This window comes from Neofelis nebulosa, chromosome 2 (assembly GCF_028018385.1).
Source record: "Neofelis nebulosa isolate mNeoNeb1 chromosome 2, mNeoNeb1.pri, whole genome shotgun sequence".
Lineage (NCBI taxonomy): Eukaryota > Metazoa > Chordata > Mammalia > Carnivora > Felidae > Neofelis > Neofelis nebulosa.
The window spans coordinates 61,230,765-61,246,698 of NC_080783.1; the positions used below are offsets into that span (position 1 = coordinate 61,230,765).

A 15,934-nucleotide genomic window follows, 5' to 3' on the forward strand; every position below is an offset into this window, starting at 1 on the left:
GAGAAATAATAACTATCTCAGAGTTTCTGTGAGTGTATAATGAGACGATGATGTAACACAGTGCCTGGCACATGGTAAGTACCCATTTTTGCTGTTGGTAGTATATTGTTTTATTCCAATGTCTCCCAAAACAGGGAGGCTTCACTTGTGCCTGTGTTTTTGAGGCCCAGAGATACCCAGAGGCCTTTCCAATTTCACCCTGTGTGTTAGAGCAGCACTCTAGAGCTGGGGAAGCTCTGGCCCCTTCTTACATGAGAGCCTGAACCTCAGCCATCCCCTCTGAAGAGACCTGCCTCTACTGGAGAGGAGATTACAGACGGACCAGAGAGCTCTGCTTGCCAGATCCAGGCCTCCTCTTCTCTGGGATGGCTATTCAGGCCATCCTTGTGTGTCTTCAACTCCACTCTGCCAAAAAACACAGACATAAGACGGGGGTTACTTTCTAGACTCAGTGGCATCATCCTGAAAGGAATCTTGTCTTTTCCGGCCAGATTGTTTTGGGGCCTGCATGGAGTCTAGCTTACAACCGAATATGGACAGGGAGTGGGGGGCTCTGGGAAACACAGAGAGGCTACACAATCCAGTGTCCGTTTTCATTCCTGCATTGTTTTCTCAGGCTAGGAAGACCTGAGCTGAAAGCTCACTGACCCTGTGATTCTAGCTTCCCTAAGCAGCCGCTGCCTAGAAGACCCCCATGCCTGCTCTCTCTCCCCCCAGTTCCAAATTCCGTGGTTTTCTTTGAGTGCCAGTAGCCGGTGCCAGCCTTCCTCCTGCGGTTGTATGTGCCCTCCCCCGCTTTGCGCGCACTCCCCTCCCCCTCCTGAAACCGGCGAGGAGAGACGGGGCAGTAAATTGGCTGGTGTCGAGGATCTGCAGCAGACAAGATGATTAAGAGGCCTACGCCGGAGCGCCCGGGGCAGGGAATGTCAGCCCAAGTTGGAATCACGCAACAGGCCTTGGCATGAGCGAGCCTGGGAGCCAGGAGGGCGGGCGGCCCCAGCTCCGGGGTGGGCCGAGGCCCCACAGACTCGCTGGAGTCACCGAACCTGGCACCCGGCAGCGGCGGGGTCGCGCCAGGCCACGGCGCGTCTTTCCCCGGGAAGCCCGCTAAGCAGAGAGCAGGAGGGTGCAGGGGCCAGAGGAAGGGGGCGTTTCCGCAGACGAGGAGAAGGGCAAAGAGAAGGGAAAGCTAGGATGCGCCCAGGTCCCAGAAGTGAGGGGGGCGGGGAGGGGGAGGGGTAAGCGAGGGGACAAACAAAGCCCGGCTGGGGGAGGCAGGGGCCGGCTCCAGCCCCGCCGGGGGCAACGAGCTGGCAAGTCTTTCTCACAGTCTCACGGCCCGCCGGGAGACGCGGAGCCCTGTGATCAGCCCGCCGCCGCGCAGACACGCTCCCCCCGCGCGGGACTGCGCTACCCAAAGCGCGAATGAAAAATGGAAATGGGAAGCAGCGATCTCGGCTCCCTACACTGGGAAACCAGTCGCGCTCGGAACACACATAAATCTTCATTGTAATCCCCTTCCATTTGCTCGCGTGAAATATCAGGCCAGAGACAGGATATGACAAGCGCTGGGAAGCAGGGGGAGGGAAGCCGAAGAGTGAGGGGTGCCCGGCCCTCTCCGCCCCACCTCCTGGCAGGGTTGCTTGGAACTCTGGCAGAGCGCTGGTATTGAGTTCCAGTCCCCGAGGCAGGCAGCCCGGGCGCGCCAGCATCCCCTTCTCTCATTCCTGGCTCCCCTCCCCCAGCGCGCGCCGGGCTGCGGGCCACCAGACCCGGGTGCTCCGCTAGGCGTAGACACACCCCCCTCCTGCGGCCCCGAATTCCCGCCGCCCGCCCTGTGGCTCCCGGGCTGGGGAGAGCAGAGAAGAAAGAGAACGGATGCCGGGCCTAATCAGTGCGGCTGCAATGTGGGACCGTTTAGGAGGCTTCCTCTCGGCCTTCTTTCAGGATTACTTGTGAAAATTGTGAATATCCGTCCTGTGTAAGAATTTCCGAGACTGGTGGGGCGAGTTTGGGGGAAGTATCAGGTTTGCTGGGGGCGGAGAGTGCGCTGGAAACCTGGAGCTTTGTTTACAAACAGTTCAGCGGTAGAAGGTGGGGGATGAGAGAAAGAGGGGGGTGAAGGGAGAAGAGAAGTAGTGGAATGGTCCCCTCCAGTGTTACAAGCCCCCGGGAAGAAAGACGTCAGGGGTCAGAGAGCCTCCTTGCCTTTCAAAAAAGAAAAAAAGTTGTCCTCACTGGCGGTAAAACCCAGAAGCAACTCCGCACACCCACACAGCCCACCCCGCTGTCCCCGTCCCAAGCACTCGCTCAAAAGTCAAAAGCCGGCTCCTTTCCCGAAAGGGACCAGCGACCACCAGTGCCATAAACCTGTTTAGGGTCAGAGATCTCCTTGAGAATGAAGCTACAGATCCTCTCTTCCTCCTAAAATACAGGTCCCCTTGCATTTGATTTCTGGGGTCCCCAGAAGCCGGTGAGTGGGGCGCGATCCTGCAGTCCCGGTTACGCGGGCCCCTGGCCCTGTCCCACCAGGCTTTCCCGAGACTAGAGGGCTCTGGCAGGGTCGTGACGCCCAAAACAGCCCCAGAGAAGCCTCTCCCGGCCGGGACCTCCCACCCTACCTGGGATCTGCCCCTCACGCCTTTCCTGCTGCCCCGCCCCTTCCCCCCTTAAACCCCGGCCGGGGCGGATGCGGAGGCCCCACGTCGCTCCGAGGCCCCCCCCCCGGCGGGAGTTCCCCTCGCAGGGACGGGTTTGGCAGTGATTGCCACATTACAAGATGTTACATTCCGCCCTGGGGCCTGGGGCCGGGCCCGGCGGGGCGGGGGAGACAATATGATTCAGGAAAGAAAAGAGCAGGCAGGTCTTGGAAGAGCAACCACTCGGAGCCTCCTCGTGAGAATACAGGCACAGTCTCTAGAGACCTTTCTAACAGGGGCCGCCTCCGGCTCCGACTGCTCACTCGTCCTCAGGGTCGTGCCAGACCACAATCACTACTGAGTCTTAGCAGTTTGCGGGCTGTGTGGCAGCGCTCCCGCAAACGTCCGGAGGCCGTCTGGGGAGATCCTCAGGAGCCCTGGTGCCACCCGCCGCGTCCCGGGTCGCGTCCATCCAGCGCAAGGGGGCGTGGGGGCGGGTAACGGGGGAGGGCGAGGATCAGGTGTGGAGCCCGGGAAAGTGAAGAATGGCTGCGTGCGGCCAGCAGGGGCTGCGGGGCCGAGGATTAGAACTTCGGGGACGGAGAAGAGGCGAGAGGGAGGGAAGGACTGGACTTGGAGCGCGCTAGGGTAATCCCAGAGGGCAGACCTGGGCCCGCCGGGAGCAAACGCGGCCGGCTTCCCACACTCCCTTTCCTGCCCTCCTTTTCGTGGTGCAGGAGTCTCAGACACCCTAGAAATGTAATCGTCGCTCACAGAACAATGGGCACTTCTGGCCCTGGAACTCGACAGAGTCTGGGCTGCTCCGAATGGTGGCCGCACACCGGGAGGATTCTCCCGCCCGCGGCAGCAGCGGCGTCGACCCCTCCTCTGGGGCAACCCCCGCCCCGCCCCATCCCTCCGCGGCCCTGGCCTCGGCTTCTTAAAGTCGCAGGGTGTCTCAGAGCTCCAGAGAAGCGCCGCCCAAGTGGGGAGTGAGTGTTTCTGGGGGGCGCTATCTCCCGACGGTGGGGACCAAACAAGGGCCTCGGTGGTCTCAGGGTGGGCCACAACGACCCTCAGCTTCTTCCCTCCTCTTCCCAAAGCCTCCAAACAGCAGACTCGTTTTCACACCAACTCCTCAGTCCGACAGCTATTCCCGCACTCCACTCCCCGCCTCCCCACCCCCCCCACCTCCCCCCCACCCCCCGGCCCGGCCTTCAAATTCCGGGGCCCCGACCGGCGGCAAGGTGGAGGCGACTCCGGGAAAGGGGCCGAAGGAAGGAGGGTAGAAGTGGACACAAGAAAGGAAGGAGTGTCGGGGTGGGGGTGCGGGAGGTCCGGCTCAGTCACTTGCTTGCCAGTTGCGACATTTAGGATGGGGGCACGGGGCTTCCGTGGCATCCAAGCCGGGAAAAGCAGGCACGCGGGGAAAGGGATTCTCTTCTCGACATGCTCACGGGGAGAACAGTGAAAATTTGCCTTAGGTGGCCAATTTTCTCATTTGCCCCTATTAAAAGAAAAAGCCCAAGAAATTCAATTAAAGCCACCCTGGCCAAGGCGCTATTTGAGGCATGAATGTCTCCCCTAAAGCTGCAGCAATCATGTGGCATTAGACACTTCCGGAATCCTATAGCCAACCTGAAAAATCCCAGACCCCCTTTTTCCCTAATTTTTGCTCTGATCTGTAATTTTATCCACATTTGCACTAGTTTGAGCATTCTGGCTCTCCCATCTGAAAGCCTGCAATTACTATATAATTCTTCGCAATTTCAGATGTCCTAATATGGACTGTAATTTTTGCGCAAGACAATTTCCTGCTATTTCAAGCATCAACATTGTCAAAGTTGTATGTACATAATAAATGGGAATATCAATGCATAGTTTTTAGCATAACATCTTGACTCCTCGATAATTATATCCGTTCGGAGCCTACGCAGAATTAGCCTGAATTGCATGGTAACTGCTGCTGCTTTAAAATTTTTAAAAATTACTCATAATTTTCCCAAAGATTACCAAGATCTCGAGTGCACAATGTCATCAGCGTAATGAAGAGTAAACATTTATGCTAATAATCTGCAATTTTTTTCATCAGCTATAAAGACAGAGGCTATATAGCCGAAAATTTCAGTCCTATTCTGCAAGCGCAGCGCTGCAAAAAGCCTGCGGCGCTCGGAGGCGCCTGGTCCTGGAGACCTCTTTCCACTCTTTACTCTCAGGATAGGAGGATGGGGCTGGGGGCTTCTTTTTGGTTTTCTGGTTTTGTTTTGATCTGGTTTGGTCGGTTTTGTATTTCCTATTTTTCCTTTTTATTTCCTTTTTTTTTTCTTTTTTGCCTTTTCTTTCCTGTCATTCTCCCAGACAAATGCCGCCTTCGACCCTTTTGATTTGATCTAGCAAAGATTGTGTCCAGATTATCTGAAATTGACACTGAAGAAGGTAAGGGTGGAAACTGGTTTCATTTTTCAGAGGGTTGGAAGGCTGCAATGCGCCCGCCGCGGTGGCTCCCGCTCCGGGAGTAGGAGGGTGGGGGAGTGATTATGTATGCACCAGCTAATTCTTCCATCAAAACTTCTTGTCAGCGATGTCAGGATTATTTTTTTTTCTTTTTATAAAAACACTTGATGTTTCAGGAAGTGTTAATCCCTGAAGGTTGGGGGATGAGGGCGGGGGTAGCAAAGGAGTGGGTGTGGGTGACATGTTTCTTGAGCCTGGGGAAGGCACCCTTTAGAGCCGTTTGCCTGTCTACACTGGAGTTGGGGTCTGCTGTGGAGCTGGGGACTGAAGAAGGAGGGTTTCTTTGAGTCAGGGAGGGAGAGACCCTTACCCTCCGTACTGCATTTGATGGAGGTGCCTATGGCTTGTGCAGGATGAGGAGCAGAAAAGTTCGCTTTAACCTGTGATTTCAGGATGTTTAGCCCAGGCGGTGGCTTGACAAAACCCGGATAATTCTGAAATTGGTTGTTAAAAGATACAGAAAGAAAGAGATAGCAGGATGAAAATGCACAGCTTAGGACCCGAGTTGCTTCTTTCCTCTCAATTTTTCTTGGGATCAACTATCTCAGGTTCTATATCCAGCGCCCAGACCTACCTTTCCATAGGTGACAGAAATGGGCAATTTCTTCAAGGGGACAGATTTAATTTTTTCACTAAATGATTCTAAGAATAAGTTCATATTTCTGTGCTCATAGATGAGAGAATTTTTAAACTTTTTTGTGGCTCTTAAAATTAGCGCAGAATAGGGAAGGCTGAAGAGCCATCTGACCCAGCCCAGGTTCAGATCCCAAGAAGAAAGAAAGAAAAATACAACGTAAAAATCAATGAAGGAAAGCTATGAACGATAAGTATGTTTCCAAATCTTATATTTTAAAAAATGTTGCCTAGAATGAGAAGCTGGGTCCTTCCACAATGAGACTACTACTTGAAGGATCACTCAGTCCCAGGCTTATGAAAGCCAAGGCCAGTGAGAAGGGGAATGGGGATTGTTGCTTGTGCCCCTCCACCCCCCTCCACCCCTGCCCCTTTTAGAGCAAGTGTGTGTGAGAGAAGATATTAAAGAGGTATCTGTTGTTTGGCAATTTTGCTAAGTCTGTCTTCACTACTTCGACGCTGTGCATTTGCTAATTTGGAGGCCTGGCCATTGACAAGCTTGCTCCATACACCTGCAAGCAATTTGCCGGCTCCGGTACCAGAGAATTGCAGAGATGGCAGCTCGCACCTATTTGATTTTTTTTTTCCCTTTTCTCAATGCACAGCAAATTTGGCTTTCAGTGCGTTATCTCTTTTGTTAATGCAAAAAGATTCCCTGGGCGAAAAAATTGCTCATAATTACCAGAGAGATGGGGAAACTGCATTAGAATAAATAAACCTGAAATTACTGTAATTATGTTGTGTTTGATGGGCCCGGCTTGTAATCAAGAAGAGAATACAGTGAAATGATGCTGACCCTCTTGGGTTTGCAGCTGTACGCGCACTTTGGGGTCTTTTTTTGCAGAAAAGAGTCATTTTGATAATCATTAAGCTGTGTGTAACCTATTTCAGAAGTGTTTTAAAATGAGGTTCACATTTTTTGAACAAGGGGGAAAAAAATCCCAAAATTGCATTTTGCCATTACAGACTCATACATAAGGAAAGGTTGTGTTTTCTAAGTGACAATTGTTAAGACATAATATTCGAAATCAGTATTTAATCATTATAATGAGGTATTGTTTAAATATAACCACCTTTAGATTATTCATAGTTTAATTAATATACTCATTATGAAAATCTTTGAATCAGATATTTGATGAACTACTTGTCAGTAACAAGGCAGCATTAATTAGGCCTATATTGAGATTAACATTTTTTAAAAGTGCAACTGCTTATAATTATAATAGAGCCTAACTAAAGACCGCCTTCGTTGAGCTAAAACTAATAATTTCTCTATTTGAACTGTTAGCAAGAGATTATTAAATTAGTATAAGCTAATATCTCGAAATATTAAAATCCGCTTGACCAAACAGATTTTTGCCTGTGGCTTCAGGCGCTGGGCCCTGGCTGCCGCACCGGAGTCGGATGCGCGAGAGCAATCAGCCAAAACTCCCCTCTAGCAAAGTCACATCTCCAGGCAAAACCGAATCCGGGAAGGTCCCTACCCCGCGTTGGAACCCGGTCTGGGAAATCAGTTCTCTCCCAGCTTTGAGGCCCGTCTGCTCCCGGTCTCGGAGATCTTATCTCCCGCATTTGCGCTCCGGGTTATGGGGGCCCGCAGGGCAGGACAAGCTCCAATCCCAAGCCCTGAGGGGGCCTCGAGGTCCCCGGGCTCCATCCCCCACTACTTCCCCAGCTCCCTCCATCACCGCCCCTCCACCACTTCCCCTCCCCTTCCCAAAGGGCGTCAGAAGAGCCTGGAGCATCTGCTCTTTCACCAGCACCAATTGAAAAATGGGTGCTTGTCACAACACAGATCACTGCCTTCCCTGCTTTGCTCCCCACCGCGCGCTGCAAAGGGCCCCCAAAGCGGAGGGCCAGCCCGCAGGAAGCAGTGTGGGAAGGCGAGTGCGAGGGAAGCGGGAACCGCTCCACGCAGCCCGTCCGGGCCCGCAGCTTCACCGAGCTTCCTGAGCTCAGCTGCAGGGTCTGGGATTGGGGTTGGGGCGAGACGCCGGGCCACCGGGTGGAGGGAGCCAGGCGGGTTCTAGTTGCTCGAGAGTCCACATTCTCCTGGAAAGAACTCATCAGAGAGTTCCACTGAAGGTGCCCCCTTACTGGCCTGGCCTCGAGACTTTCGGGCTAGAGTGGGGGGATGGGGGTGGGTGTCTTCGGCCAGCTCCTGGGTTCCAAGGAGTCAGCGGAGCCTTTCCGCCCCTCCCTTGGAATTTCCATCTGAGGCGCAGAGAGAAGCTGGGGATCATTAGGCGGGAAGAGGCCTCTCGTAGAGGATGGGCCCGATGGGTGGGAGTGGCTGTGGAGGGGCCCAGGTGGCGCCTTGGGACTGTCCCCCGGAGCTCAGTGATTGACTGGGTGTAGCCTGACAGACGTGTCCTTCCGGCCCCTTTCCGGTGTCTGGCCGCGTCTTTTCCGCGTCGGGATCAGGAGCCCTGCGGGCAAGCAAAAGCCGGAAGGCCAGATCGCCGCGAAGGCGAGGGGCCAAGCCCCCAGTGTCTCTGCTTTCAGTCGTCTGGGCTTCCGGTGAGGTGACTGGGTGTGGGGAGCACTCAAGTCTCCCTGGCCGGCTGCCTTTGAGCTCTGCTTTCATCTCCTCTCAACCAGCCTTCACAGTCCTTTTGGTTCCAGAACCCCCACCTCCCCCCCCTTCACACAGCACCTGTTCCTGATCCCCCCCTTCCAAGGCCCTGGCCAAGAGTCACTGCCCACCCTCTAACCCAGGTAGGGATCAGACCCCTTGGGGGTCAGAAGCAGGGCAAGATAAACGGTCCAGCGGCTAGGGAGGGCCTTGCCGGTGATTCTGGTAGTCTGGAGCAGGAATCTACCCCTGCCGCTATGTGTCCTGAGAGGTGGAGGCCCTCTCTCCACCCAGCCCACAGAACCCCCTCACACAGCACACCAGACAGCAGTTCTTTCTCGAAACCATAATTTTACTGTCTCAGAGAAACTTTATAACTTATTTACAAAGTTCTTTTTTTTCAAGATACAAATCAATAAGTTAACATTCTCAATATAAAACTAAACTTTGACATAGAGAACACAAAACACGGTTGATTTCAACTGATCACATTTTCCAAATTTCACAAGTAAAATGTCAAGATTCTCATTTCACAAAGCATCAGGGTTTACAGCCACACACAACAGAACGGAAAAAAGCTAAGCTTGTGCAACATGTTTACGGAACAATAATAATAACAATAATAATTAACAACAATAATAATATGTACAGCGATTAGATCCTGCACTGGAGACTAGGCGTCCAGGGTGCTGCCTGGCATTATTCTGTGGTTGAGCCTCTGGGGATTAGTGCTGCTTTTGTCTTACTTTAAAGCTCACTGGCTCTAGGGCACTCCTTTCTGCCTGCCTGTTTTTTCCTCACTGCCCATCGGTCCTCTCCCTTGCTTCCCAAGGAGGGAATTAGGATTTTCCTTCTTGTCCAGGCAAAGCGACCAAAGTGTTTTTCCCGAGATGAGAAAATTGTGTTGCTTCATTTCTCTTTTTTTTTTCTTTTAAAAATAATACGGAACATGTAAAAATGCAAAGCATTAGGTTCCAACCTCTCCATACCAGTGAAGTACAAAAGTTACTGTAGAAGTTAAAAATCACCAGGTCCTCCTTATTCGTTTTTCCGGGTGCGTTTAAAGTAATCGGTGCTTTCGGACCGTGCGCTCCTTGCACCCCACAGAACTGCGAATTGGCCAACATTCACCCTCAGGCGAAGTCCATTTCTCAATAAATAAGAACCCCTCCCTCCAGTTTCCCCCCAGTTCCCGAACGAACTACACAGATGGTGAGGCAGGCCCAGGAGAAGGTCCGAAAGGGCAAAACGTCCCAGCATGCGGAGCTGGGGCCCGGCGGCCCGAGCCTCTTCCGACCTGGTGACTTTTTTCAGAGGCCGCAGATTGAGGACAGTGGACGGACGAGGACCTCGACTTCGTCAGCGCACAGATACACAGCGAAAGGAGACAAGAGACGGACAGAACAGAAAAGAGCTTTTGTTTTTTCTACATTGTTTTTGTTTTTCCTGATAGTCCCACACAGCTGAGGGTCGGCAGGTCGGGTCCAGCTGGCTCGTCTTGCTGCTCTGGCTGTCTCGGGCAGTTGTGCCCGCGCTCCGAGGCCGCTGTCTGCTGTCGCCGCGCGGCCCAGGCCGGGGCGAGGGCGAGCGCGCGGGCGCCGGGAAGTCGCCGGTCCAGACCTCGCGGGACTCCAAGGAGTTGGCGGGCGTCCTGCCTTCGCTGTTCCTTCTTCTTTCCCCCCGGGTCCTTCTCCGGGCCCAGGGCTTGCGGACAGGGTGGATGGACCGGGAGGCGGGAGGGGCCCGGGCCGGGGGAGACGGGAAGGAGGCGGGAGGGTGCGGGCGGGCAACCTCACATGAGTTGGGGTTGCTGCATAGCTTCTTGGTGCGCCGAGGGGTACCACGACGTGTAGCTGGGGATGTAGGAGCCCGCGCTGCCGCCCGAGCCCTTCCCGGATGAGGTGTTGGGGTTCCAGCCGGGCGGCACTGGCGGGGAGGCGGCAGACAGCGCCCGGCCGTTGGCCAGTGCGCTACCCTCCAGAGCCGCCCCGCCCTGCTTCATCAGTTTCTTGAACTTGGAACGCTTGTTCTGGAACCAGATCTTGACCTGCAAGAGCGGACAATAATGTGACTCGGCTAGGTCCATTGTGCCTACCGTGGTCGTCAGGGAGATAAAGGGGCTGTGCGTGGGACAGTCGAGTTAGGATCCCCCTCTCTGCCCTGTGCCACTGGGCAGCTCTCCGCTGGAGGAGCAGAGCCCCACCATCACCTATAAGAATCAAAGCCTGGTAGGCACGGCTGCCGGCCGCCGGTGGCCCGCAGGGGCAGCTCTCAGAGAGCCAAGGGGGCGTGGTGGTGAGGAGTGAAGGGGGGGGGGGGTCCAGACCTTCACTTGTCAGGAACTCAGCCCGACCCTGGCAATAGTCTGGGGAAGAAGCAGCGCCTGCACAACATGGAGTCTTCAAGTCCAATATGAACATCAATAAAAGAATCGTGTGGAGGAAAGGAGTGGAGGAAATTTATTTGCAATGCCACCTGCTTTCTCCTTGCTCCATTCTTTCTGCCCTTGAGTGAGTTGGGGGCTGACTGAGGAGGCCAAAGATTTCGTTAAACTTTTCATTTGGACTTAAATCAACCTTTAAGTGTCTTAGTGTCTGTTTGCGCTCCCCAGCTCTGCTCCAAATCCCGGCCCAGACGTTGGAAACCTGCGCCAGTCGTGATCAGAAAGCCCACGGGCTCCCCAAAGTCTTAAGCGCAATCCGGGAAGGAAGGTCCCTTTTCTCCTCCAGGGTCTGGGACTTGGGAGGTGCGAAGGCAGAGGAAACGATTTCCTCCTACCCCAACCGGGTGAGAAAGAGGAGGAGGAGGGAGACAGAGGCTCCGGCCCGGGCCCTGAGTCATTAGCCACACACTTTAAAGGCAAAGAAGGGATTAAGCCCAGCGTCTATTGTTCCAGTTGTTCGGGCACGTGTGACCCGAGAGTCCCCAAACAAACGTCTAGGGAAATCCTTCCTCGCCCTAATCAGATTGTCCAGGGGCCGAGGGCCGGGCGGCCGGTAGCGTGGAGTACAGAGTGCAGCGACAGAGCCAGAGCCAGGGCAGAGAGAACGAGGAAGGAAGGAGAGACGCAGGGAGAGCCAGGGGTGGGAAACACACACACACACACACACACACACACACACACACACACACACACACACACACCTCCGACCCTGAGACGCAAAGAGCAAGACGCGAAGCTCCGGGCGCAGGCCGGCCGCGGGAAGCCCGCTTGGCAGAAGGGGCAGCGGCAAGGTACCTGCGTCTGCGTGAGTCCCAAGGAGGCCGCGAGCTCCGCCCTCTCGGGCAGAGCTAGGTACTGAGTTTGCTGGAACCTCCGGTTCAAAGCCTGCAACTGCAAACTGGAATAAATCGTCCTGGGTTTGCGGATCTTTTTCCCCTTGCCATTGAAGCGCACTTCACCGCCTTCCACCACCGTGCTCTTCTCGGAGTCAGCCCCTGGAGGGACAGCAGAAGCGGAGGGCCGCTGTTAATGCAGGGACAGCCTTTAGTGTGGGGAGCCCAGGGCCAGTGGCAACCGAGGGGTGGCGGTGGCTGGGCTGAGAGAAAGAACGCTCAAGAAACTCCGAAAGCCAGGGAAGTGTCCCGTAAAGTCCGAGGGCCAGACCCGGGCCGCTGCAGGCGGACTGGGGCAGTTCCCAAGCGTGCAGTTCCTGCCTTTGCAGGGAAAGTTTGCTATTTTTGCAGGCGGCAGTTGAGGTTTAATTACCCTTAATTGCATACATTGTTTATAGCGCTACGCAATAAATAATTACTGAGACTAATACGTGCACATGTGGGTTTCTGTTTTCCAAAGGGGCATTGTGTGCTCGGCGCACAGAGCCACCCAGAGGCCCAGACAGTGCCAGGGGATTTATCTCAGATTTATCCTTTACTGGATAGTCGCGAGTTGGGTGGAATTTTGAAATATTTTTTTTTCTTTGCTATGACAAGGATCCATAGATTGATACCCGAAACCTCCATTGCTCCGGCGCCCTCCCCACCCCCACCTCTCTCTCCCCCTCTCCCTCCTCTCTCTCTCTCTCTCTCTTCCTCCCCCTTCTTCCTCCCTCCTTTCCTCCCTCCTTCTGTCCCTCTCTCCCTTCGTACCCTTTCCTCTCCCTCTCCTTCTCCCTGGCAGGCGCACGTACCTGGGTCCTCCAGGCGGCTCTGGGCGAGGCTGGCGCTGCCCGGGTAGGACTGCACCGAACTGATGTAGGGGCTGGACGCGTGGCTGCTGACCGAGTTGACGTAGGGGTAGCCCAGCGGTCGGGAGAAAGACGAGGCCGAGCTGTAAGCGCCGTCGGGCTGCGAATGGCCCGCCGAATGTAAACAGTGCATGGAGTAGTGCCCGTGGGACATGGGAGAAGGAGACATTTGCTGGTTGGGTGGCCCAAACTCCATAAACACCGCCTTGCCCGACACGGGGCTGTTGAGACTTTCTGGCATGGTGGTCATGGTCATCTCTTCTCGCGGGGTCTGGGTGTGGGTCTCTCTCTCTCCTCTGCTTCCCTTTTGGGGGTCTCTGTGTTTCTCAGGACAGGAAGGAACCCAATTTAAGCGGAACAGGGGTTTTCACTTTCCATTCATAAGAAAATGGAGTTTGTCTCTTTGAAAAGTCTAAGCATGATGCTGCCGAGCTCCCCAAACTCGCTTCAAAGCTTTGACTCAGCCAAGGTCATAAATATTCATGAGCTGACGGAGCTGATTGGTCCGCTGTCTTGCATAATCACCGGGGATTGGTCCGAGGCGCTCCGGCTCCGCTGGACTAGAGCGGGCGAGGCGGCCGGGCCTCGGGAGAAACGCGTCCACACTTCCCGGCCGGGGCTCCTCTGCAACAGAGCGCGCCGCGTGGGGCGCACAATGGGCTGCAGCACCCGCGCCGGGACCTCCGCGGCCCGCGGCTCTTCAGCCTCCCGCCTCCCCCGGCGCGCCGTACTTCCCAGAAACCAGCGGCTCGGCGCAGCCGCCCTCCCCCCACTACTGTCCCCACCCTCCGCCCGCCCCCAACGCCCAGAAAGGGGCATCGCTTCTCCCAGCCGCCGTCACCCGGTCCAGCGGTCAGCTAGGGCTCCGGAGCCCGGCCGCGGCCTCGGAGCGCGAAGTCGCGCACGGGGGTGGGGGTGGCGGTACCGGAGGCGGCCAACCGAGCGCTGTCCTCCCGAGAGCCGTGTGCCTAGCGCAGCGCTCCCCTCGGCGGCGCCTCCCTGGCTCGGGTCCGCTCTGCCACATCCCTGGGGGCAGGTTTGGGGCCCTCTGGGCGAACTCACTCACTCGGCCGCCGCGCCGCCGCCGCCGTTCCCTGGGGCCCGCTCGCATTGCTCCAGGCCCAGCTGGCCACTCCAGCTCGAGGCTGCACCGGTCTGATTAAAGCAGTGCGCGCGGAGAGCCAGGAACCCGCGCTTCTCCTCCCAGGAAAGGCGGCCGCACCGCCCCCTCCCCCCAACACACACCCCCTCTTTCCCTCCCAACCTTCCTCCGCCTCCCCTTCCTCTTCACTCCCTCTGCGCCGAAAGCCCCGGACGCACTCGCCCCAAGGGCGCGGCGCAGAGTGGAGCCCAGGAGCCGGCGGGCTCAGTTTGGCTTGAGCAACCAGTACCAGGTGGTCAGTTTCTGGCCTTCCGGGGTCTGGCGAGAGTACCCCGGGTTTAGGAGTCCTGGGGAACACCGAAACCCGTGGCAAAAACAGGCCAGTGGCAGGCTCGCATATCTTTGTACAATCGTGTCTCTCATTGTCGCCCAGGATCCTCCTCATCTCCAGTGGTCAAAGCGGGCGCCACTGGGCCTGGGGGCAGGGCTAGCAAAAGCTGCCACGGCGCCTTCTATCTTCTGGGGCGCTAGGTACAGAAAAGCGCACAAAAGCCCCCCGCCGCCGCCACCACACAGCCACCCCCACGAGGCGTGGCGCACACCACGCTGCCTGCTAGGGACTGTTGGTTCCCCATCCCGCCAGCCCCACGGTGAATCCCAAATTACTTTGTTAGGTAATTAGAAAGTGTTGATAATTATTTCTTTCATAATTTAGCGGTGTGACGGGAACGGGGAAATGATCTTGTGAAAGTTCACACGTGCAGATGTATTAGTTACTGATTCATTTGATTAAATGGTAGTCTCAAGTGCTCCGATCCGCAGCTGAAGGCGCCCCATTAGCATAACACTGATGTTTAATTTTCATACGCATAATTAGCCATATATTTAACACTAATAGCAACATGCAGCCTTTCAGCGTTAAACAGCCCGGGATTTGATCTGGCCTGAGCTGAACCTTCGGCGATGCACCTTCCCCTGTCTGGAGTGCTCAATGATCACAGGACAAACCTCTGTAATCAAGCACATTTTGGCAGAGGGAACACCAATAAAAATGAACATTCAAAACAAATTACATCGTGCTGTCGTTACAGATATGAGTGGAAGGGGCTTCTCTCTTTTTTAACTTCTGTAGCCGCAGCTGCTGCCCGCGGAATCCCTCTCCTTTGGTTTAAGGGCATGATGTTGGGGATAGCAATATTTCAGGCAGCGTGGTTGGAGCAAAAAGAAAAACAAAAGCAAAAAAAAAAAAAATCCTTCAAACCAATAACGGGTTTGCCAACGTTTAAAAAGATTTTTTTTCCCCCTTAATCACCGAACCACACGGTGATGCTTTGTAGCAACAACCAGCTAATGACTCCGCCACCAGACTGCTCTTGGAGCCGCTCGACTCCTCTTGATTTCCTTGTTGCACTTGTGGTTTTAATAGCTCCTTCCTAGCGCCTGTTTCGGGTGTGGAGTGAGGTGCGGTACGCACGCACGACAGCACGGATGCCGCCCGGGCCCCCGGTCTTTCGCGCGCACCTATAGCGGGCCCTGCCCACGTAAGTGATTGCCTCGGCTGGCGCGGGGTCGGGGTTGGGACCGTGGGAAGTGACTGTTGACTTCGGGCGCTCAGGGCTACGCGTGAGGAAACCCGACGGCTGGGTTTATTCCAGAGAACTGCAAGATGAGGGAAGGGGGGAGAGAACGGCCACAGGTCGCGACTGTCTACAGGGCTCTCGGTCCACATCTGGAGGGAGAGAATCCAAGCCTTTCCAGCGCAGGGGACAGGGCTGGCTGCGTGGAACAAAGGACCCGCACGCGCCCCCTCAGGAAAAGGTTTCAGAGCCTTGTTTGTGTTAGAAATGAATTATATGTGGGCGAGGGAGTCTCTACATTCGGGAATTATTTCCTAGCCCCAGAGAAGCAGGTCTGGGGAGGGAAGGCTGAGCCGGGGCCCTCGGGAGCGGAGACGCCAGGCCTTGAGTAGCTTCTGAGTGAGCGATCTTATCTCCCCCCACTCTCGGAGCCCAGAGTGGATCCCTCCCCCTCAAGCCCCCCAAACCCCCGCTGTTAAGACACCTGTTCTGAAACGTTGGTTTGCTAAGATCTTTGCCTGCCCCAACTCTGTGAGGGAGCAAAACTCTCACATTTATTCTGAGAGTCCCGGATTCCGAGTAGAACCTGTTGGAGACACCGCAGGACCCGCGCCGGGTGGTGGTAGCCGTGGCCACGCGTGGGCGGAAATCCCCGCGGCCCCGCGGGAGGTTTGGGGCCAATTCATCTGGGAGGTGGTAGCTGTGGT

The 15,934-nt window shown here is 55.4% G+C and overlaps 1 protein-coding gene across 2 annotated transcripts; it reads right to left on the reverse strand.

Annotated features, from left to right (window-relative positions):
- Positions 1-8,692: 8,692 nt before the first annotated feature.
- Positions 8,693-13,795, reverse strand: DLX1 (distal-less homeobox 1). 2 transcript variants are annotated; one of them, XM_058713988.1, is made up of 4 exons: positions 13,615-13,795; positions 12,492-13,172; positions 11,600-11,799; positions 8,693-10,408 (listed from the first exon to the last, which is right to left on the reverse strand). In XM_058713988.1, exons 2-4 carry the CDS (start codon positions 12,802-12,804, stop codon positions 10,154-10,156), a joined length of 768 nt encoding a protein of 255 aa, XP_058569971.1. In that variant the 5' UTR covers positions 12,805-13,172; positions 13,615-13,795; the 3' UTR covers positions 8,693-10,153. The 2 variants fall into 2 exon arrangements, with proteins under 2 accessions (XP_058569971.1, XP_058569982.1); XM_058713999.1 differs by having other exon boundaries at positions 13,611-13,795.
- Between the last annotated feature and the right edge of the window lie 2,139 nt (positions 13,796-15,934).

Bases quoted from the DNA above. Each gene is read 5' to 3' on its own strand.
- DLX1 (XM_058713988.1), bottom strand. From the start codon at position 12,804: ATGACCATGACCACCATGCCAGAAAGTCTCAACAGCCCCGTGTCGGGC. The intron at 11,800-12,491 runs GTACGTGCGCCT...CTGTCCCTCCAG, and splicing joins GAGCCGCCTGGAGGACCCAG to GGGCTGACTCCGAGAAGAGC. The intron at 10,409-11,599 runs GTACCTTGCCGC...CCGCTCTTGCAG, and splicing joins TGGGACTCACGCAGACGCAG to GTCAAGATCTGGTTCCAGAA.